Here is a 24,826-nt window from a genome sequence, read left to right as displayed (position 1 = left end):
CGTCGTTGCCCGCTGGCAACCACAGGTGAGCAAGACGCCAGCAAGAAATGATGAAGATCCTACAACTAAATCTAAATCACTGCGGGGCGGCGCAAGATCTACTGGCGCAAACTATACGCGAGCTAAACGTAGATGTAGCAGTACTAAGCGAGCCTTACAAGACTCAAACTGAATGTTTTTGGGCTGCGGATAGAACGTTTAAGGCTGCCATATGGGCCTGCAGTAACAGAGCGCCGGCCGCAGAGGCTGTATACTCCTCTGACGGTTATGTGTGCGGAAAACTAGGCGATATTTGGCTATACAGCTGCTACCTACCACCTAGCCTCCGTTTGGAAGAGTTTGAAAGTAGACTCGACAACCTCGCTGCGCACGCAAGGGGTAAAAGAAAAGTCGTTATTGCTGGAGACTTTAATGCATGGTCCCACGAATGGGGAAGCAGCTCAACAAATGCACGAGGACGCAGCCTGCTTGAAGCTTTTGCCATACCAGATCTGGCGATTCTAAATACTGGTACAAGCTACACTTTTACCAGAGCGGACTACGGGTCAGTGAGTGATGTGACTTTTGCCAGCAGCCAGATTGCAAGCGCCATACAGTGGGAGCTAAGCAGCCACTACACTGCCAGCGACCACATGGCTATTATTTGTAATATTGGCAGTCGAGCCCAACAAACAGCGGTACAAGAAAAACGCAAAATGTACAGAGTTGATGCACTAAACTCTGAAGTATTCGCATCATCACTAGCGATCCCAGAACTAACTGGAGATGCCAACAAGCAGGCAGAAATGATCATGGAATCTGTAGTTGCAGCTTGCGATTGCAGCATGCCCATCCGCAGGGCTCATAGCAGACACCATCCCCATGTATACTGGTGGACCAACAATATCGCCGAGGCCCGGAAAAAATGCCTGCGCGCAAGGCGCGCCTACCAATGAGCGCGGGGCAGCATCACCTACTCACATCTCGGGGATGAATTTGCAAGCAGACGCCGCGAACTAAAACGCGCTATAAAAGAGAGCAAACGCCGTTGTTTCCTACAGCTATGCGATGAAGCGTCGAACGACATTTGGGGCATGGCGTATAAAATGACCGTTAAAAAGCTGAAAGCAGTCAGACCTGCTGCACCAAGCGAGGGCCACATGGTGAACATAGTGCAAACGCTCTTTCCCGATACCTCGTATATGGCTCCCAGGGAAATGCTGCAAATGGATCCCACTGATCACATAAATGTCAGCACAGATGAGCTGCTAGCGGCTGCTGCACAAATGCATGACCAAAAAGCGCCCGGTCCGGACGCGATTCCCAACAAAGCGCTCAAACTGGCAGTGAGACTCCAGCCTGAAAAGTTTACCCAAGTGTACTCCAAATGCTTTGAGGAATGCATTTTCCCAGACATTTGGAAAGAACAAGATTTAGTGCTAATACCAAAGCCAAACAAGCCGCAAGATGATCCGTCTGCATACAGACCACTTTGCATGCTAGACTCTGCAGCCAAACTGCTAGAAAAACTAGTCTGCACAGGACTGGAGAGGGCGATTGCTGTAGCTGGGAATCTCTCGCCGATGCAGTTCGGTTTTCGCAAGGCCAAATCAACAGTACACGCATTGGCAACAGTTGTTGAAATAGCGAGAAAATCAATTGAGGAACAGCGATGGAAAAACGGTAATAAAAAATACTGCTTAGTAACCACACTTTATGTGAAGAACGCGTTCAACACAGCTAACTGGAGCCGCATCATCGAGGCGCTAAGCAAGTTCCATGTGCCGGTCCCGCTTATTGCCTTAATAAAGGATTACTTCCGAAATCGCAGTCGTGGCAAAGCAGCTCTCAAAAGCAGAAGAAAAGACGGTCACATCGATTTCCATAGCAAAACAGTGGCTTGCGAACGCAGGACTAGAACTCGCAGATCAAAAAACGGAAGCAGTTCTTATCAGCAGCAGGAAAACGGTGGAGCAGGCAAAAATTGTGCTAGACACATGCACAATCCGCTCAGCTAGAGCAATCCGGTACTTAGGTGTTTTCTTGGATACATGCCTCTGTTTCCGAGAACACTTGGGGCACGCGAGTGCAAGAGCGGCTGAACTGGGAAGATCCCTGAGCCAAATCATGCTCAACACAAGAGGCCCAGGACAATCTCAACGATTATTATTGATGAACGTCGTCAGGTCGACCATGCTCTACGGCGCGCCAGTATGGGCGGATGCGATGGAGACGAAGTCATACAGACGAGGATTAGAGGCAACATACCGTCTTGGGGCTCTACGCGTATGCCGTGGCTTCCGCACAATTTCGGATGACGCGGCTCTTGTAATATCAAGTATGGTCCCAATAGACATACTAGCTAAACAAGCGCAAAACATTTTTAGAAGTCGGCAGAGTGCGGAATGGTTACCACCAGCCAGAAGGGAGGCAACTGCAGAAGCCAGGCGATCAAGCATAGCAGAATGGCAATCACGCTGGGCAGCATCGCAGAAGGGCAGATGGACATTCAAACTTATCCCGGATTTACATACATGGGTAAACAGGCGACATGGCGAAGTCACCTTCGAACTGACCCAGCTCCTTAGCGGCCATGGATGTTTCCGGTCATACCTATTCCGATTTGGACACGAGTCCAGTGCGGAATGCACCCTGTGTAGACAAGGCATACAAGAAAGCCCTGAACATGTGATTTTTTACTGCATGAGGTTTACCAACGAGAGGCAAAGGCTAACGGCAGTCCTTGGAGAAGAGCCCACACCTTTCAACCTGGTAAACATTATGATCACATCGCAATAGGCGTGGTCGGCGGTATGCACATCTGCTGCAGCAATAATAAGGAAGCTGCGAGAGCTGGAGAGAGAGCGCAATACCTGAGGGGCATCGACAGCCCACTATAGACCTGCGAAGCAATACCACAAGGCAGTCCCGCAGGATCCCTATAGTAAAATTCTTTTTTCTTCCCTTTACTTCTCTTGTCTATACTTCTGCTTTTTGTATATAACTTTCTTATCCTATTTATATTTACCAATATATCAATAAATGAATAAAAAAAAAAAAAAAAAAAAAAACATATCCTCAACACATAATCCATTTCGGTGTCGCGCTTGATTTAACAAAAAAAGGAAATGGAAAGGAACCCAACATCCAACTAATTGACAAATTACTTACGTTACGTGTGCATACACATCTACCCACCTACCTGTGTACTTACGCATGTATGTACATACATATATCAAAGCATTCGTCCATATGCACTGATCGGGTATTTTGTTTTGTTTTCGCGCAAAACACTTGCGGTGTGTAAAAAACGTTCGTTTTGTTCTTTTTCCTCCGCACAACCATACAAAAATATTTTTTATTAACATAATTAAACAACAAAACCAAATATATAAGCAGCGGCCGACAGCTGTTTTCGGAGTAGTGGTGACACGTGAGTCGAGTCGTGATATCGATAAGCGGCTCAAGTGCGCCAAATTCAAACCACATTATTTCCGATTTCCGTCTTTCGTCGAATTATATACCCGTCCATATTTATGAATAAAGATACATATAATTTCCTCCGGCCATTATTTTGCCCACTTATATATCTGTCCACATTTATAAATTATATATATAATTTTTTACGGCCAGTATTTCGCGCACATAAATATCCGCACATATATTTATAAATCCATACATATATATTTTTTTCCAGCATCATCGTGCCCCTATACATCCGTCCATATTTATAAATTATATTTAATTTTTTCCGGCCATTATTGTGCGGACATATATATTTTTCCCAGCACTATCGTGCCCAAATTTATATATCCGTCCATATTTATAAATAAAGATACATATAATTTCCTCCGGCCATTATACTGCCCACATATATATCTGTCCACATTTATAAATTATATATATAATTTTTTTACGGCCAGTATTTCGCGCACATATATATATATATAAGATACTCAAAAGTCTGAAGTCTGAGTTCGCGGTTGTCGTTGCGGGTGCTCCCAGTTTTAAGTGTAACAATCGGCCTCCAAAGAATCTGTGAATCGTGGAATCTGTTTAGGACTTGCTACGGAGTGTCTGGCTACGTACCACTGTTGGTGTCTGCGCCCCAACGCGGTGCTGGCCAAATTATTCGTTTGGTATCCCCATAAGTTTGGACCGGTCATTGGGCCAAGGGGGGGTGGCGTTGCTCTCTTGCTTGTTGGTTTTCCCGCCTCTCATCCTCTGGACTCCTGCCTGTGTGAGTGTGTCGTGGAATTATCCGCAAATTTCCCCAGGCCGTTCCACATTTCTTGTTGCTGCAAGAAGCTGCTTCTTCTTCCCCGTTCGTTTGTCAGCTGACCAAGGCCAGTGTTGGGAAACGCAGGGGTCGGGCCCTTGTATCTGACAGAGGGCGCCAGGGAGTTTTTGGGCGGTTCTGTCGCCAATTTGAAAATTCAAATTTTAAATTAACGGATAGCGCCTGACTGTTAAGCCTTGTCTCAGTAGTGCCAATCTAGTATGGTTGGTGCGAATCCTGCTGAGGCAGTGGAAGAGGCTGCTTTCAGGAAGAGCTCACGTCTGGGCCGGACTCCGCCTCGGGTTACGGCTCCACAAGAGAATGGCCAGCAACTAATTGTGGCACCAGCGTCAATGCAAATAGTCGAGTGCTCGGATGCGGCACCGGTAGCTCCACTGGCATCGAATATCCCTGAGCTCGATGAATTGGGTAAGCTCCTCGGGGATTTAGTAGAGGTGTTCATGACAAAGGCCGTCCGACACGTCAATGTCACCAAACAAGCTATCACGAGAATGAAGGAGCTGCAAGAACTCCTGTGTCGAAAGGTGCTCGACGGCCAGCTGACCGTCTGCAATGAGAGAAAGTCTGCTGAGTCAGATCAAGCGCCCGGCAAGGCCATGGCCGTGAGTAGACTCCGTGGTAAGCCCCCAATCGGCGATTCTCCTAAACGCCCAAGGGATGAAGTGGTGACTCAAAGCTGTGTGCCAGCGAAAAAGAAAAAAAAATGCACATATTGGTGAGATCAGTACTGCAAAAGAGCGTGCTGCTGGCGGTGCCGAATGGCAAGTAGTAGCTCCAAAACCGAGAAGGCATACAAAGCAGAGGCAGCGACCAAATGTGATCATCGTCGAAAAGAAGGGCAACATGTCATATAGTGACATCCTAAAACTGTTGACGCGTAGCGAGGATGCGAAGCTCAAAGCCGTCGGCGAATGTGTCCAAAAAGTGAGAAAAACAGCAAGGGGCGACCTTCTTCTAGAGATCAAGGGTAGTGCCGATAATTTGCAGCGGATTAAAGGTGATATCGATGTGGCGCTGAATGGCAAGGCAGAAGCCCATACCCTCACCCAGCGTACCCGGCTGGAGATTCTAGACATGGACGATGAAACTACTGTAGACGAGATCATCAATGCGATTTCTGCTGAACTGAGCATAAATCTACCCCATGATGCTGTAAAGAGTCTGCGTCCGATGCGCTCGGGGACTAAGAAAGCCATTCTGTGTATCCCAGCATACGTGGCGGAGATTTTGCTTAAAGCTGGTACCGCTAAAGAAGTTTTTAACGTATGCAGGATCCGCATAAATGAGACCCCAGTGAGGTGCTATAAGTGCCTGGAAATTGGGCATATCGCAGCCAGATGCAATAGGCGAGTCGACAGAAGCAAGTGGTGCCTGAGATGTGGGCAAAACGACCACAGAAAAGGGCTTTGACAAGTTGGACCACGTTTCCGGGGGCCAGAATTGCCCTGCATGGACCAAGAAAAGTCCCAAGACGGCGTCCCACCACAAAGAAGATTCGATTTTTACAGATAAATCTAAACCATTGCGAGGCGGCGTAAGCATTGCTAACGCAAACAGTGCTTGAGTTAAACACAGACGCGGTGTTAATTAGCGAACCTTATAGGTGTAGCGAAGACAGCAACTGGAGCAGGAGCCTCTCATCCAAGGCGGCTATCTGGACTTGCAACGTGCGGTCGCAGCGTTGCTCGCAGTATTCTGTGTGGGCAGCTGAGCATTTTGTGCGTGCTCATATAAATGATTTTTGGGTCTACAGCTGCTATTTGCCACCAAGCCTCTCGCTGGAAAGCTATAGTAGGTCATTCGACGAGCTGATTACGGATATAAGAAACCACAACCGCGTTATTGTTGGCGGGAACTTCAACGCGTGGGCGGTAGAATGGGGCAGCCCCTTTACCAATGCAAGAGGGCGTGTACTTTTAGAGACGTTTGCTGCCGCAAACGTTGTCCTGTTAAACAGCGGCTCCCAATTTACGTTCAGGCGCGCAGGAATGGGATCAATTATAGATCTCACTTTCACCAGCAGCGGCCTTTATCCATCGTCGTCATGGAAAATAAGCGATACTTATACTGCAAGTGACCACGAGGCTATCGTTTTTGCAGTGGAGGAACCTGGCCGCCCACCAAATGCTAATGATACTCAAGATAAAAAATATAAGATAAACACGCTTAACTTGCAGGAATTTACGGCACTCAATAGCTGCGACTGGGAACAGGATGAAGCAGAGGTTATGGCTCACCATATCTCAAAAATGGTCGAGAGAGCATGCGATGCGGGCATTCAGCAATGTGGTGCATACACAAGGCACCACAAGTCTGTATATTGGTGGAATCAAAACATAAGCGAATTTCGAAAAAAGTGACTTGCAGCCAGGAGACGATACCAAAGGGCTAGACGCCGTGATGCTGAAAACTGGCCGCAGCTGCAGCACGAATTTAGCTCGGCAAGGACGACATTAAAGCACACTATTTGGGCAACTAAGAGGGAAATTTTTCTAAGACTATGTGACTCAGCAGAGCAAGACCCCTGGGGGAAGGCGTATAAAATCGTCGTAAAGCGCATATATGCAAATAGAAATCACACACCTTTAGAAGCGGAGCAACTTAGCTCCATAGTCACAGAATTATTCCCGCGTAAGGATAACTCACTCCATAGTAGACGTCCCGCCACACCAGCTGCAGGAAGTTATGTCACTGAACCTGTGTCAATACAGGAAATCGTGGCCGCAACAAGCTCCGAGCCGAGTAAGGCACCAGGACCAGATGCCATTCCCAACCGGGCCCTCAAACTGGCAATGGCGCTGCGCCCAGACTCATTTTTGGAGACATACAATAAATGCCTATATGAAGGAGTTTTCCCCACGATCTGGAAACGGCAAAAATTGGTTCTGATCCCGAAACCAGGGAAACCCGCAGGAACGGCCTCATCTTACAGGCCCATCTGCCTGGTGGATACTATGGGCAAAGTTCTAGAGGGTCTTATATGTACCCGGCTTCACAGAGCTATAAATGCCGGAGGGGACCTATCATCCAATCAATTTGGATTTCGCAAAGCCAAATCGACGGTCGACGCCATCGGCAAGGTTGTCAGTATAGCCGCGGCAGCCATAGAAGGCACTCGATGGAAGCATGGGACGAAGGAGTACTGTCTGATTGTCACGCTAGATGTCAAAAATGCTTTCAATACTGCAGACTGGGGATGTATTTTGGATGCATTATATAACTTTGGAGTCCCAGAGTATCTACGCGCAATTATCTGGAGCTACTTCGAGGACAGGCAACTGTGCTTCAGCACAACAAACGGCCAATCATCATACTCGGTTTCCGCAGGGGTACCCCAAGGCTCCGTTTTGGGGCCGCTGTTGTGGAACATTATGTATGACGGGATCCTTCGCTTGAACCTGCCGGCTGGCTGCGCAACCGTTGGATATGCTGACGATGTAGCTCTGGTCATAGTGGCAAAAGAAGTCGCGAAAGCGGAGGCGTTGGCGAACGAGGCGATCTTGCTCATCACAGAGTGGCTGCGTTCGGTGGGCCTACAACTAGCAGCGCACAAAACGGAGCTTGTCCTAATAAGCAGCAGGAAACGGGTCGAGACGGCATCGGTCAGTGTACAGGGCTCTATCATATGCTCGAAGCGGGCTATTCGGTACCTTGGAGTTTGGCTGGATACGCGGCTATGCTTTCGAGAACATCTGGAGCATGTGCACGCAAAGGCTCTGGAGTCAGCGAGGGCTTTAGCGAGAATCATGCTGAACACCCGCGGCCCCAGACAAGAAAGAAGACTGCTACTCTCTAGCGTTACAACATCCATCATTCTCTACGCGGCACAGGTATGGGCAGATGCAGTAAAGACAGAGAGCTATACCAGAGGTATCCGGGCAGCATATCGTCTCAGTGCGCTCAGGGTATGTTGCGGCTTCAGGACCATCTCCGACGACGCCGCACTGGTTATTGCGGGAATGGTTCCGATCGAGCTACAGATAGGGGAAGCTCGACTAGTAGCATCTTCGCTTGAGGATGGGCCATCTAGGAGGGAGAAGAGGGCTGACGCTAGAAGGAGAAGTATAGCCACCCGGCAGCAGAGGTGGGATCAATCCTCCAAGGGGCGTTGGACCCACAGAATGATTTCAGATGTACGTGCGTGGATTGGTAGGCAACACGGTGCCGTAAATTTCCACCTAACGCAAATCATCAGTGGGCATGGATGTTTTAGGTATTACCTACACCGTTTCGGACACGACGCATCCCCCTTCTGCCCGTCCTGCGGGGACGGCGTCATTGAAGATGCAGAGCACGTAATGTTTGAATGCAATCGCTTCTCTGGCGAACGGGAAGTGCTATTCCAAGAAGTGGGTACCACCCTCACAGTTGATAACCTGATAGAGGAGATGATCTCGAGTCCACGTAAGTGGGATGCGGTAAACTCCTTCGGAGCTAATGCGATGCGCGATCTGCGATTAGCCGAACGCCGGAGGGCAGGGGTGGAGGTACGGCATTAAAAACAACTCGACTGCTGTGAAGCATTACCTTTCGGCCGTCCCGCAGCAGTTTTTGTCATTTTTTGTATATTACTGTAGTGTACGTATTGTATCTTAATGTATTGTACGTATACTGTATGTATATTGCCTCTCTGATATACGTTAATTAATTTGTTAAATAAATAGAATTTAAAAAAAAAAAACAAACATATATATATAAATCCATACATATATATTTTTTCCAGCATCATCGTGCCCCTATACATCCCTCCATATATATAAATTATTTATAATTTTTTTTCGGCCATTATTGTGCGGACATATATATTTATATCTGCCCATATTTATAAATAAATACATACATATATTTTTTCCAGCACTATCGGGCCCATATTTATATATCCGCCCCTATTTATAAATTATACATATATTTTTTCCGGCCAGTATTTTGCGCACATATATATCCGCCCACATTTCTAAATAAATACATATATATTTTTGTTCCAGCATTATCGTTCCCATATATATATCCGTCCATATTATATTATATAACATATATAATTTTTTCCGGCCATTATTTTGCGCACATATCTATATCCAGATCCAGATTTATATAAAAACGTATTTTCTTTTTATCCTATACATCTTTATTTATATATTTCATCCGTGTTTTATTTTATACGTACTCCCATCGTTACTCACGAATCCATATCAACTTGTTTTGTAATCATTTCGCTTCGTCTACGTGTAATTTTCAATCCGCATTCGTGCGTTCGTATATTATTCCGCATCTATCCCCATTAAAGGGGCCTCGTTTCCGAGCCACACGCGAGAAAATTCTCCCGCAATCCTGCGGTGTACAGTGAGAAAATTCTTGCGTCCCCATACAGTCCACTTCTCACTTCCAAAACAAAAAAAAAAAAAAAAAACGGGAACGCGCACAAACGCGGTGTTCGTCGGTAAGGTCGTCCCCTGAGTATGTCCACGGAGCCGTCCAAGACTGCGCCGAAGTCCAACAGTCTTTCGTCTCCCTCTGCAACTCCGGAGAAGGTTCGGCCTCCGACAACTCCGGTGACCGTGAAGCATACGGATATTTCGCGCAAGTTCTCGTCGGTTCGCAGCCGCAGCGAATCCCCAAAGTAACGTCCGTCGTCGTCCAGCCTACCTAAGAATCGCAGATTCTCGGTTAAGGACTCGAGTGAACACAAAGGTCGTTGCAAGCTTTCAACCCAGACCCAGATTCCGCAGGTTGTTGTGACGCACTGTTCTGACGCTCCCGTCACCCGATCCGTATCACAACAGCGTAGAGAACACTCCAGAGAACACTCAGCCAACCGCTCCGTCGGGGCCACCGGGGCATAGAGCTCCTCCGTGTGAGGTGGAGACATTTGATGGCGACAGCCTAGCATGGCCCACATTCCGCTATTTGTTCGCCGCCATTTATATCGCCAATCCGTATTTGTCACAAGTGGAGAAGCTTTATCACTTGAACGCAAAGACGCGAGGGGAGCCTCAAGCCAGACAACTCCTTCAGATTCCCGCGGTGGCACAAGAGTCTGGCAAATCCTTTCGAGAGCTGCAGACCGCGTTTCAAGGGTGTCTGGAGAGTTGGGATGTCTTACTTATCGCCATCTGCACTAGTAAATTGCCGAAGGCCACAATTCTCCTGTGGGAGCAATCAGTGCCCAATAAGACGGTCGTCTCAACGTGGTCCGATTTGAACCAATTTCTTACCGATCGGTATCGTGTCCTGGATGCCACCGAAGAACATAAGTCGGCCCCAAGTGTCCAAGCCATCCCCATTGGCCCCCGCAAATCCTCTGCAACGATGAAGGTCAGAGCGTTTCCAGCGAAAGCTCAGCTCAAACCGGCGTCTTGCAAGCTGTGCCATCGGGAAAATCACCCAATACGGCTCTGCCCTATTTTTCTTGATATGCCTGTTCAGAGGCGTTCGGAAACCATTAGACAGCAGGGTCTTTGTCTGAACTGTTTTGCCCGCGGTCATCAGGTGAACGGCTGTTCCAGTGCGCATAATTGCCATACCTGCAAGGAACGTCATCATACTCTGTTGCATCCTAGTGATGTGTCCATGTCCACGCCGTCCACTGCGCAAGTCCCACCATCCAGCGCCACAGAGCGTCCGTCCACGAGCAACCAGCTCACAAATACTCAAAGTTATTTTGCATCTACCCCAGGCAGAGGCCTTTTAGGCACTGCGATTGTCACTGTTCAATGAAAGACGTTAGTGTTTCTTGAAGTTATTAAATGTTTATTTATTTATATATTTATCTAGGCACCTGCACATAAACCAGTGACTAAAGGTTGTCACAACCAATACATAAATTGGGTGGACCTCGGAGTGAGATTACAAAGGTAGAGATGGGGGCCAAAGACACAGCGATGCACACCCGATGTAGCTACAATTGGTATCTGATCTTACTAAGAATAATGCATTTCTTTTATAGTACAAAATAGCGAGCTCACCAGTGCATAGTTCGACATAGTGTTAGGTCAGCAAAATACGTTTTCATTGATTAACTAGGTCTTTATTGTTTACTGCTGACCATATCAGACCTACTTATGACTGATGAGCCGTCGATATCTATAATTGGGTTACATACTTAATTGACATACATTTCTATTTGTTCTATATTATAATTGTCTTAATGTTAGCTTATTTTATATAATCAAAACACCAACATACTCCCGGCCGTTGAACACCTGTTCTACGTTATCCAACGTTGACCGCAAAATTGCTGGGGGCTGGGCTTACTGCAGCAGGAGTCGGTATGGGATTGACGATCCTCACGGTTGTCTGCTCTGGACCATTGTGTCTTGGGGGTCGTGAGCATCTTTTTATTCCATATACCATCACAAGAACCAATGGTATTGTTAGCGCTACGTAGGAGACTATAACATGATGAGCCGGCTGGCTGGGGTCTTCTGGTAATTTCCAGTTTTGCTTAGTTTCCAGTTTTCCTTGAATGTTGCTTAGTTCATCGTAGCTTAGCTGCATCTTTGTGAATTGTGTTGTTGTTGGCGCTACTTTTGTTGGGCCAATGCTGAAGTTGCCAAATCGGACATATGACAATTTCATTGTGTCTGTCGTAGTTATACGGTGACCTGTTATTCGTATACCAGAACTCCTAGCTGTACACAATCCAGTCTTCTTAATAGTGACACCTTGTATATTATCGTCACAGGTCACTGCGAGTTCAATTAGTCTAGTGGTGGCAAATATCCACTGATTTTTGTGATACATGTCGTACCACACGAATGATCTGTTTGTGTGTTGTACTTGGCAAGTTGATGATTTTGTGTTTTTGAATAGCTGGAACTCACAGTTGCTATTAGCCGAAAACGTCGTTTGTTTATCAAAACAAATATATTGCTCGTTGTTGAGCTGATGGCATTGTTCCAAATCGGCTCTTGAGAGCCCAATGTATTGATTCTGTTCCTTGTTGACAGCAATGATGGGAATTTTAATGTTCATGATTACAATCCCATGAGTTCCAATTGCTGGAATGGGTACCAGGTTATACAGTTGCACTGCATGCGTTGCCACTAATGGAAATGTGACCTTAAATATCACATGATTGTTTGCGATTGTTCCTTGTGCCTTCATTAAGCCATATAGTTGCAAGACGTCGTTATCTGGAACTGGCAAATCCAAACCAAACGGAAGATGTCTCTTCAGTTGGTTCAGATGTTCCCGAAGCTGGCCTGGTGATAGTAGTAACGGGCTTATTTTGCTATGATGGGCATCTGTAAATATTCGGGAAATTTCGGTTTGAATTCGTTGCAAATTCCCTGCAATAACTGTCATCTGAGTAGTTAGCGTGATATACCATTGCAATGCTTTTACCGCATTGTCCTGGACCTTGGTCATGTCGTTCATTTGTTGTTCCATTAGTTTCATCTGATTTTCAATTGTGGCTTCATCTCGCTTAATGATATTTATCGTTGAATCAATTACAGATGTCTGACTTTGCAGCAAGTTCAATAAGTAATCTTCATTTGATTTAACCTTTCTTATGGTGCCTGACATCTCTGTTGCATACTTTGAGTCCAGCACACCAAATAAGCCGTTCGCAATGTTCCCAATCATATCTAAAGGCGATCGTCGTTGGCGTTCTATGTGAAGGAGATCATTTCCTGTCCGTAGCTATGAGTTGACATGCTCGAAGTGCTTCTGCATTGCGGTGCATATTTCTCCAACCTTTACTACTCCGTCTGAAAATGTCTTCAGGTCGGCCCAATATGGTTCGAGATCGTAGAATGCCACAATAGTCCAGTCAGACGTTGCCATCCTTCCTGTGCCAATACTTTCATAGTATATGCCTGGTTTGGGGTTGAATCGAGTTATATTAGTTCTTTGAGCAAATGCTATAGGCAATAACAACAGCATTAGGCAGATCGTCATTGCCAACGGTGGTAGACCGATCGATAAGCGTCTTTTTGTTTTTCGTTCTGCGTTGTCCTCGATACCAGGGTCTTTTTGGGAATTCGATTCTGTGTCATTTTACGTTTTGTTGCCGTCTCTCTAAGCAAGGGGGCCAATTTATGGATAGCCCGCTTGTAGGTGCCTCTGGCTGTTTTAACGTCTACCACGCGGACGTATCCATCCAAGCCTGGATATAACTTAACAATTCGTCCAATTGGCCACTGCAAAATTGGCACATTATCCTCCTTTAGAATTACCATCATGCCTTCTTTGACATTGTTATATGGCTTTTTCCACTTGGATGTACCCTGCAATTCTTGTAGGTACTCTTGAGACCATTGTGTCCAGAATGAATGCTTAAGCCGTTGCACTAATTCCCATTGCTCTGGAATCGATCGTTGTGTTACTGGCTCTGCATCGGGTTGGGCTACTAATGGTACTCCGACTTTACCGCAGCTTCCCATAATCCTCCGAAATGTGGAGACCGTGGTGGTATGAACTTAAATTGCACTCCTTTTTGATTGCAAAATTCCTTGATACTACCTGCTGCCGTTTCTGAGTGTATTGTATCGGTCAGCTCCTTAAGTTGGTTGTTTGCTCCAACAAAGTTTGTTGCATTATCGCAGTATAATGTCTGGCATCTTCCTCTGCGCCCAATAAAGCGCTGAAGCGCGCCTACAAATGAGGAGGTGGACAGGTCTCCGACCAACTCCAAGTGTACTGCCTTGGTTGCAAAGCATACAAATACTGCAATGTATGCTTTGTCGGGACGTTTTCCTCGAACCTTATGGTGGATCCAGAATGGTCCACAATAGTCTACTCCGGCATTGAGAAAGGGTCTATTCTGAGATACCCGATGCTCAGGTAAGTCGCCCATGACTTGTTTAAAGAACTGGGGCCGGTACTTGGTGCATACTACGCAGCCCTGGATCACATTCCGGACCATCGGTTTCACCTTAATGATGTGGTACTGTTGCCGAGCTATTCCGCGTAGTGCCTCATGTCCACAATGAAGATTATCTTCATGAAGTTTCCGTAGCATCATTTTTACCACCGGATCATTATACGGCAAGAGATATGGATTCCTTGTTTCCGTTGATACTGGTGCTTGTTGTAGCCTAGTTGCTACTCGTATCATTGAATCTTCATCCAGTATTAGTGGCCATGTTGCCACCGTGCTTTTGCGATCTAGCGGTTGATCAGGTCGTTTCTTTAAGTGCCGTAATTCATATGCAAATCCTGTTTCTTAAATTTGCTTAATGATCACTCTCCGTGCTTGGTCTAACTCTTCCAACTCTAACTGAGCCGTTGGTTTTCTGTTCTGCTTGTGACAAAACCGTAGCACATTCACTCTTGTTGTTTGCAGTGGCAGTCACCATGCGGAATACCTTGGTTTTCTTCTCAGCGGTATCCATCGTGTTCTCTGTAGGCTTAAATGGTGCTGGCCAGCCACGTTGTGGTCCATGCAGAAATAGTGGTCCATACAACCATAATGTATGTGTGCTAAGCTGAACTGCTGATATGCCTCGAGACAGAACATCAGCTGCTTTGAGCGCTGATGACACATGCCGCCATTGCCTTGGATGTGATACTGCGTGTATTTTTGTCAACCGATTAGCCACAAACGTGTGGAAATGTGATGCCCGTGAATTAATCCACGAGAGTACTACTGTTGAGTCTGACCAGAGGAATGATTCCACACTTTCTGATCCGAATTGGAGATCCTGTCGAACTCTATCCGTGAGTTCAGCTCCAAGTACAGCTGCACATAGTTCCAGCCGGGGCAGTGTCTGTTTTTCCAGGGGGAGCCACTCTCGACTTGGCGCACAACAATCTGACCGAAATTTGTCAATTTTTATAGGTTGATCGGACAAAAACTGCCGCACCATACGCCTTTTCTGATGCATCAACAAATGTATGCAATTCCTTTGTAGTGGGGACCTTGCCATCAAAAATATGCCTTGGAATTTTCATGTGGTTTAGTGCCTGTACATCCTCTCGGTAAGCTTCCCATTGCTTCTCCAAATACGGCGGTAGGTCACCATCCATCTCAATTCGTTCGGTAGCAACATGTTGAGGAAACATTTTCGCTCTTACCACTACCGGTGCGAACAGTCCTAGAGGATCAAAGATTTGACCGACTTCGGATAGCACCACTCGTCTGGTTATTCCTTTTGTATGTCTTTGAGCCTTTCCACATAATTGGTCTTCTTTGGGTGCCCATATGATTCCCAATGTTTTGACACTTGTTTGTTCCAGTGTGTCACCGAGATTGATGTCAGCAATCGTATCTTCCTTTGGAATTTCCTTTAGAAGTTGACTGCTATTTGAACACCATTTTCGTAAGTTAAAACCCCTAGGTCTCAAGATTTCTAGAAGCTCTTGTCTTATTTGCAGGGCTTCTGGTAAACTGTCTGCTCCTGTGAGACAATCATCAACATAAAAGTCATTTTTTAATGCTGATGCTCCAGACGACAATTTTTCAATGTTTTTCAGTGCCAAATATTCCAGACACTTTGTCGCTAAATATGGGGCTGACGTGGTTCCATAAGTTACCGTTTTTAAACGATAAAACTTGAGTTCTTGACTTGGATCCTCTCTCCACACAATCATCTGATTGAATTGATCGGCAGGGTTTATCCAAACTTGACGATACATTTTTTCAATATCTGCCGTAAACACATATTTGTGTGTCCTGAACCGCAGAAGAATTGAGAAGAGTTGACTCTGTACAACTGGTCCAGGATATAAAATGTCGTCCAGTGATTTTGCTGATGACGTTTTGCATGAAGCATCAAATACCACTCTTAGCTTGGTGGTGGTACTTTCTGGTTTTAGTACACAATGATGCGGTATAAAGTAATGGTTCTTGGGAATTTGTTCTATCATTACTTGCTTCATATGTCCAAGCTGTTCATATTCTGACATAAATTTTACATACTCCTTTTTTATGTCAGGGTTCATTCGCCTCTCTAACGACATGAATCTTCTTATGGCTACTTCCCGAGATTCTCCAAGAGATGACGCCTCTTCAGCAAATGGAAGCTTTACAATTAGTCGATTGTCCGCCGCCGTGTGTAGGTTATCGAGGAAGGATTTTTTCACTATACTCTTCCTCCGGACTCCTGTGCCTTTTTATTGGCTCTAGTGTGTCTAGCTGCCAGAATCTTTCCAGTGATTCCTCTGGATTCGTCATGCCTATCATGCATGTGATTGAAGCTGACGTTGACATATTAATTCTGCCAGCAACAATCCATCCAAACTCTGAGTTTTGTAATGTTGGACGGTTTCGATTGCCCCGTCTCCTTTCTGGTCGCAGTATAGCATAGTGATCATCAGCTCCCAACAGCATATCAATTTTTCCTGGTTTATCAAATGTTGGGTCCGCTAATTGAATGTTGTCTGTTAATGTGACCTTCTGCGTTATTTGTTCTGTGGGTTGGTCACCTATTATGTGTGGCAATACAAATGCCTCAACTAGCATTGCGAACTTGTTGTATCTTGACCTTACAACCAAGCTTACTCGCGCCTTGCTTATCTGTGGTTGACCATCCACTCCATTTATGTGCACATGAGTCTCGCTAATTTTTAACGATAACTTCTTTACCAGTCTCTCTGAGACGAGATTTACTTGAGAGCCGCTATCCAGGAGTGCTCGAAATTCTCCTTTCCTTTCATTGATCCCCTTTACCACTACCTTGGCCGTTGCCAACAGGGTGTATTTTCTGCCAATTCCATACGCAGAAGCTGCAGAAGCAGATGTAGCAATTTGGTTGCCTGTTGTGTTATGTTTTTTATCGCATTTAAAGCATCCCCTCCAAGAGCAATTTTTTGCCATATGGTCCGGCTTGAAGCAATTGACACACAATTTGTGTCTCTGCACCCAATTAAGCCGCTCTGCTGCGGATTTGATTTTGAACTTTTCACATTGGAAGAGTTTGTGCTTTGCTCTTTCGCAGAAAGCACACAGGGTACTGTTTGTCCCAGATGCTGTTGCGCATGTCTTTCTTGGACTTGGTTTCTCAATGCTGCGATTTTCGTTTCTCGGTTTCCCAATCGCCTCTAATGTTAGGAAGCGCTGTTCCAAGAATGATAGGAAATCCTTTACTTTCGCAGATCCCTTGTGTTGGATAGAGATTGCTCTTATAGTGCGTGGTTGAATTTTCTTGTCATATGAAACATTATAACAGCATCTGATGATTCCATAATACCGCCTAAATTTTTTAAGGTTTGCAATGATTCAAAAATGTTATCTTACAAATTCATTATAGAAGCTGCGTCATTTCCCACATTTGGGTGATCAAACAGCTTTGTCAGTACGGCTGTTACTAGCACTATTTTATTATTAAATCGTTCCTGCAATATTGACCAAACAGTGTTGTAATTGGCCTCTGTTAATTCCAGGTGCCGTATCAATCTCTCTGCTTCTCCAGAAAGGTTTGAGTTTAGGTACCACATTTTCTCTATCGTGGATACATTTGACTCATGAACCACCTTTTTATAGATGTCATGAAATTGTTGCCATTTCAGATAATCCCCATCAAATTTTGGAATGGGAATTTTGGGTAGTTGCAATGATTGTATCGATTGCAATACAGGTGGTGATTGTATTACTACATTTTCTGCTGGTGCCACACAGAATTTCAGCATTGTATTTTCTGCGGCCACAAACGTAGCTATATTATATCCGGCTTCGGCTGGATTTTCAGCTAGCCGATGAATCTCATAATGGATTTCTTCAATTTGCATCCATAATTTGTCAACTACCGATTTGTAAGTCATTTTTTCTTCAGGCACAATTTGTCTTAATGTCCTGGACAATGACTCCAGCAGAGCACTTTGCTTACGAACCAGTGGTTTGACCATGACTCGCTCTTCCTCTCGTTGGCGAGCTTGTCTCTCTAGCATTATTTTTGCCAAATGGTCCTTCCAATCTTCCACTATATTAGATACAACCGTCTTCATTTTGCTGAAATAGTCCGTTACAAAGTAGTCATCTTCAGTTGGCACGTTATTTAATTTGTCCATCAACTCCTGATGACTTTTCTCGAAGTTCTCCCACATGTATTCCAGGAGCTCAAGTTTCTCCTCGAAATAAGATGGCTTCGTTTTCCTGGCGAAAGAATCTTTTTTGCTATTCCGAATAAAGGCCTGGATTGCCTCTCCTCGTTCTGTCTGCTGTTTATAAAAATCCTCCATGTTCTTTTATATTCTTATGTAATTGCTTATCTGTACTAGTACTTGACCCGATGGGAGTTTATTTATTTTGTCAAAGACAGGGAACGCTCCGACTCGTTCCTAAAATTGGTCAAGTGTAGCACAAATAAGAATAAGAAATAAATCGAAGTTGCCTTTTGATTAATGTTTTAACAATAGTTTTATTTTTATTTCCAATATACCTATTCTATTACACTGATAACTGCCACGACAGTGAAACCAATTTTTTGAGTTTTTTTGTTTAAAAAATTGCTGATCAATGCCAAAATCTATACTAGTGCGTACTACCTGGGTTACTGACCGAGTTAACTAGGTCAGATATTGCTGACGCCAGGGAATGCAACAGAGTTGAGTTGATCAAACTTTATTTTATACAAAAATAACTTTTTTTGATTTGGTCGCCTCGTTGACACAAATCGTTGTTAAATGTTTTTTATAAGGTGATCGCCTAGTTGATCAACTTTTATTCAATGGGTATGCACTGCTACCCCGTTGCGGAAACCAACTCCTAGTTTTCCAGTAAATCTTTTTTATTCGCCAAGGTGGCTACGCAATGATTGCCAAGTTAATCAATTGCGATGTATTTAGTCGGGACCCCACATTGATGTGAGATGTTCATCAATTTGTGCCCTCGCTTAGGATTGTCGTGTCCAAAGCGTGCAAAGAAAGTAGTCGCCTATTTGACCAGTTTCCTTTTTGTTGAGAGATTGGTCGCCTGAGTTGACCAAATGTTCTCGCTTGATGACGGTTTCACCAAGTCTGTTATTCTTTTAACTTGGAGCCGCCAATGTCGGGGTCACCAAAATGTTCAATGAAAGACGTTAGTGTTTCTTGAAGTTATTAAATGTTTATTTATTTATATATATATCTAGGCACTAGCACATAAACCAGTGACTAAAGGTTGTCGCAACCAACACATAAATTGGGTGGACCTCGAAGTGAGATTACAAAGGTAGAGATGGGGGCCAAAGACACAGCGATGCACACCCAATGTAGCTACAATTGGTATTTTATCTTACTAAGAATAATTGTCTTTTATAGTACAAAATAGCGAGCTCACCAGTGCATAGTTCGACATAGTGTTAGGTCAGCAAAATACGTTTTTATTGATTAACTAGGTCTTTATTGTTTACTGCTGACCATATCAGACCTACTTATGACTGATGAGCCATCGATATCTATAATCGGGTTACATACTTAATTGACATACATTTCTATTTGTTCTATATTATAATTGTCTTAATGTTAGCTTATTTTATATAATCAAAACACCAACAGTCACTCTGCACCATCGTGGTGTGGATCACCATATTCGGGCGTTGATCGACTCTGGGGCCGATTCAACTTTTCTCTCCGAGCGTGTCTTCAACATGGTCCAACCCCCTTTTACCCAGTAGACGCCGCGGTTACTGGCATGGGCCAGAGTGATGGAGGCTGCGCCGACAAGGTGTGCCTGCTGATGCAGTCTCCCCCGTGTGACAGACTGAACAAGATCGAGTTCTCCGCCCTGGTCGTATCCAAATTGTCAGGGGCCATTCCAACGGCTCCATTCCTTAATACTGTTCCGACGCAGTGCCTATTGACATGATTATCGGTGAAGACCAATAGGTCAAATATCCCCACATCCTCGGAGAGCGGATCAAAAAGGATATTGGTGAGTTCGTCGGGCTAGAAACCATCTTTGGATGGGTTCTGTGTGGGGCTATCATGCCTGACCCTCCGGCGTCTCGATCAGTTTTCGCGGCACAGACGCGAGTTAGTCCAGAAGCAAAACTTGAAGTACTCCTCACCAAGTTTTGGGAGGTGAAAGACCTTCCCGCAAAGCCGGAAAAGAAGGATGACGCATTCTGCGAGCGGAACTTCCAGGAGACCACCCAAAGGGGAAAGGACGGCCGATATGTTGTGTCCCTACCGTTCAAAGGTCCGAATAGCGTTGACTTGGGCCACTCAAGACCGATCGCGCTGGCTCAATTCCTGCGGAATGAAGCACGCCTTCTCAAGGATCCAGTCCTAAAAACGCAGTACGATGCCAATATTCAAGAGTACGAGGAATTGGGTCATATGATTCGGGTAACGCCGCCTCAAGATGGGAAAAACTTCTATCTCCCCCATCACGCGGTGTTTAAGCCCGATAGCACCACCACCAAGGTACGCGTGGTATTTAACGCGTCGAGCTCCTCCACACGAGGCGTCAGCCTTAACGATGTCTTGCATACCGGCCCTACTCTTCAGGCTGATCTCACGCTTCAGGTACTGAAATGGCGATTCTTTCAATTCGTGTTCAACGCTGACATAACGCAGATGTATCGACAAATCCGAGTCGACCCCAGGCATACCCCTTTTCAGCAGATCTTCTACCGAGACCGCTGCGGCAATATTCAGGATTATGAGCTACAAACTGTCACGTTTGGGGTTAACTGCGCGCCATTCCTGGCGAGCCGAGTCCTTTTTCAATTGGCACAAGACGTGCAAGCGATGTATCCTCAAGCGAGCGAAATCCTTCGGAACTACATGTATGTTGATGATGTCCTTGCCGGCGCTCACACTGAAGCCGACGCCCGTCTCGCCATCCGACAGCTTCAAGCTGCCCTCCAATCTGCGAGCCTCCCGCTTCGGAAGTGGACTTCCAGTAAGAAGGAAGTACTTCAAGCTATTCGGAGAGAGCACCTGCTTCGAGAGGACTTTCTCGAGCTGGAAGACGCGAGCACTGCAAAAACCTTCGGAATCCGCTGGCAAGCCTCCGAGGACGTCTTCTTCTTCACCGTAGCGTACCCACCATTGAAGGAGTCGATCTCTAAGAGGGAGGTTCTGTCCCATATCGCTAAACTCTTCGACCCCGCTGGCTGGCTGGCCCCATTTGTTATCCGAGCGAAGATATTCATGCAGCAAATCTGGTTAACCGAACTGGGCTGGGATGATGCTCTGCCGCCTCTCCTGCTGCAGCAATGACACGAATTTCTGCAGGATTACCCAGGCCTCAGTCAACTCCGCATCCCCCGTTGGCTAAACACCAGCGATAAGCTCTCGTGGCAGCTTCATGGCTTCTGTGACGCGTCACAGAAAGCGTATGGAGCAGCCCTATATTTCCTGATTCGGTACGACGATCGAGTAAGAGTCCATTTATTAACGGCTAAAACCCGTGTAGCTCTAGTCAAAACCGTCTCGCTGCCTCGGTTGGAGTTGTGCGGAGCGGTTTTGCTAGCCGATCTCTGGGCGTCGATCGTTCCTGAACTCCCAATCCCCGCTGATCTGGCGAGCCGTGGAGTCTCCGCGGCCGAGTTATCGGCCAGCAGCCTCTGGTGGCATGGGCCGGACTGGCTCCAGCGAACCCCCGAGTATTGGCCAACTCCCCATAACGAACTCCCAGACACCCAGCTGGAGCAACGAGTCCAGTGCCACACCACCGCGACAACCCTACTCGAGGACGTCAGCGAACGTTTCTCGGATTATGGTAGGGCATTACGAGTCATCGCGTACATCCTACGCTTCGCCACCAAGAGGATTTTGACGCCTTCCACGGTTCGCCTCACCAATGACGAACTTCTCTCCGCCGAGCGCGCCTTGATTCGGACCTCTCAGCGTCGGGAATACCTCGCGGAGATACGGGCCCTGGGTGAAGGGCGACCCCTGCCATCATCCAGCACGCTACTCAATCTGAATCCATTTCTCGACCAGCATGGGTTACTCCGCTCCTGCGGACGACTCCGGGCCGCTGAGTCCCTCCGATATGATGAACGTCACCCTATTCTCCTCCCCTATAGTACTCATTTCACTCGCCTGCTTGTCGAATTCGCCCACCGCATCACGTTGCATGGCGGCAATCAACTGATGGTGCGGTATCTGCGCACCAAATTTTAGATCCCACGGATCAAGAACATGGTGAAGTCCCACATCAAGGGGTGCAAAGTCTGCATCGTTCATCGTCGACGACTACAGACCCAGATGATGGGTGATCTCCCTCGAGAACGCATCACGTACTCCAGGCCCTTCACCCACACGGGCATTGACTTCGCAGGGCCGTTCGAGATCAAAAATTACACCGGGCGAGCGTGTCTCATAACTAAGGGTTATGTCTGCGTCTTTGTGTGTTTCAGCACGAAGGCAATCCATCTCGAGGCTACCTCCGACCTCACCACTGAAAGATTTCTTGCAGCCTTCTCTCGGTTTGTCGCACGGAGACAATGCCCACAGCGCATTTACTCCGACAATGGCAAAACCTTCGTAGGGGCCTCAAAGGCGCTCGAAAAGGATTTCCTGAACGCCAGCAAGCATGATATAATGAAGGTATTTCCCCAGCACATTTAATCCTGACAGTTCATTCCGACAAGCGCGCCCCATATGGGAGGACTGTGGGAAGCAGGCGTCAAAAGTTTTAAGACCCTGTTTTACAAGTCATCTTCCACTGTCAAGTACACGTTCGAGGAACTCTCCACTCTCCTGGATAGAAGCGTGCCTAAACTCCAGGCCAATTTCTTCCATGAGCGAGGATCCAGAGGATCTGCTGGCCCTAAGCCCGGTACATTTCCTGATTGGAGGACCGCTCTTATCCATTGCGGAACCGGAAATTTTGGTTGAGCCTATGTCGCTGATCAACCGATAGCAGCGACTGAAGGCAATCCAGCAGGCTTTCTGCCGCCGCTGGAAGAGTGAGTACCTCAAGGAGCCTCACAAACGGAATAAGTGGAAATCACCGACTCGCAGCCTCCAGACCGGCGACCTCGTGATCGTGTCCGAAGATAATCTCCCCTCCAACGAATGACGCTTAGGGCGAATTGAGCGCACTCTGCCCGGGGCTGACGGTCTCGTCCGAGTGGCTGATGTCACCACAGCGCGTGGATCTATCCGAAGACCCGTAGCGAAGCTCATCCTGTTGCAAGACAGCAGGAATCCTGAGCCTAAAACCCTATCGTGACTCCCAATCCCTCTATGTTCCGTCCAAAAGTCCTCGTCTCCGTGCATGTTGTTCGTTCCCGTGCATCGACTAATCCACTCCCCCTACGTAATTTCTTTCGTTGCAGTTCGTTCAGCTCGCCACTCCATAGCGACATGGCCCCCACGCGTCTGCCGCACCACCGCAGCAAACGATCTGCTCTACATGGGACGAACGGGTACCAATGCCGGGTCTGTCGGGGGTTCATGCGCTCCGGCAGTGTCAGCGCTTGGCACATGAGCACTCATCCGACGCGTGCCGGACTCGCCATGGTTGCCGAAGATGCGGGCAAAGGCACCATACCCTGACCAACCGCCGAGACCACGCGCCTCAGCCCGGCGTCGCAGCCCATCACCCTCCCCCGGGCGAGCTGCACCACCGCCACAACCGCGTTCCAGATCTTCGTCCGACCGCTCCGCTTCCCCAGAAGGCGCACCCGAGATCTCGCTCTCCTCCCTGCTCCACGCCAGGACGACGACTGTCATGCCAACAGCAGTCCTCCGGTTGGGCAATGGCTCGAAATCCTTCGAGACCCGCGTCCTCCTCGAAGCGTGTGCGGCTGAGAGCCGCATCAATCTTTCCATTGCCCGGTCCCTGGGGTTGGCTGTGACCAAAGTCGGGGTCGACCAAGCCTGCACGGCCGTCCTCGAGTCGAGGTCTGACAAGACGTTCCGAAGGAATGTTATATTCCGGGTCGAAGAGGACCTGCTCATCCGCACTCCCATCCGGGAAGTGTCGGCGCCGGTCCGGGAGAAATTCGCCACCTTGATCCTAGCCGACCCCTATTTCTATCGGCCGGCGTCGGTGTCCGGGGCAGACCTCTATCCTGAGGTCATCTAACCAGGCTGTGTGCCCGGTCATAGCGGTACGCCCGCAGCCCAGAGCACCGTGTTTGGATGGGTCGTCTCCGGCTCTTGTGGGATCTAGGCGCTCCAGGACGCTGCCGTCCCCCATCCATTATATGTCCATGATGATTATAATATATAACTGTTGAGATTGATAACACGGTTGCAGCCTGTGAAGATAGTGAAAATGAAAATATTGCGAATCTTGAAGTCACTAAAGAGAGTGAAGTACACCAATAAGGGTGACAAATGCATTGATTGTATAACTGTAATGTGAAAAGAAGAGAATTAAATAATGTAAAAAAAAAAAAAGAAGAATAATAATAATAATGGTAACGCTTAAGTATTAGTAAACAAACCTAAAAATATGTTGTATGAATTGAATTAAAATGAATTGTTAACATAATGAGTTTATTACGAATTAAGAAAGGAAAACTGAAATGTATTTAAAAGTATTATATTATTTGTTTGTAATAAAAAAAAAAAAAAAATAAAAGGAAAAAAGAAATGAAGATAGCTTAAATGTTGGCATTTCCTACACGAGGACGTGTTAAAGTCAGGATGGCCGTGTCGGCGCATACCGAGTTTGTGTGTGTGAGGTTGTGGTTTTGCGCGTGTCGCCGCATGTCGAGT

The 24,826-nt window shown here is 46.6% G+C and overlaps 1 protein-coding gene across 1 annotated transcript in view; it reads left to right on the top strand.

Annotated features, from left to right (window-relative positions):
• LOC137586372 (uncharacterized) overlaps positions 1-24,526 on the top strand; it is a 120,537-nt gene extending 96,011 nt beyond the window's left edge. The window contains exon 4 of the mRNA XM_068302389.1: positions 23,437-24,526. Coding sequence (XP_068158490.1) covers positions 23,631-24,188 — 558 coding nt within the window. The 5' untranslated portion in view covers positions 23,437-23,630 and the 3' untranslated portion in view covers positions 24,189-24,526. The remainder of the gene's footprint in view (positions 1-23,436) is intronic.
• Positions 24,527-24,826: the final 300 nt, after the last annotated feature.

This window comes from Drosophila tropicalis, unplaced genomic scaffold (assembly GCF_018151085.1).
Source record: "Drosophila tropicalis isolate 14030-0801.00 unplaced genomic scaffold, ASM1815108v1 contig_980, whole genome shotgun sequence".
Classification (NCBI taxonomy): Eukaryota; Metazoa; Arthropoda; class Insecta; order Diptera; family Drosophilidae; genus Drosophila; species Drosophila tropicalis.
The sequence above is the reverse complement of the archived record's forward strand: the minus strand, read 5'-3'. Positions and strand labels throughout refer to the sequence as shown.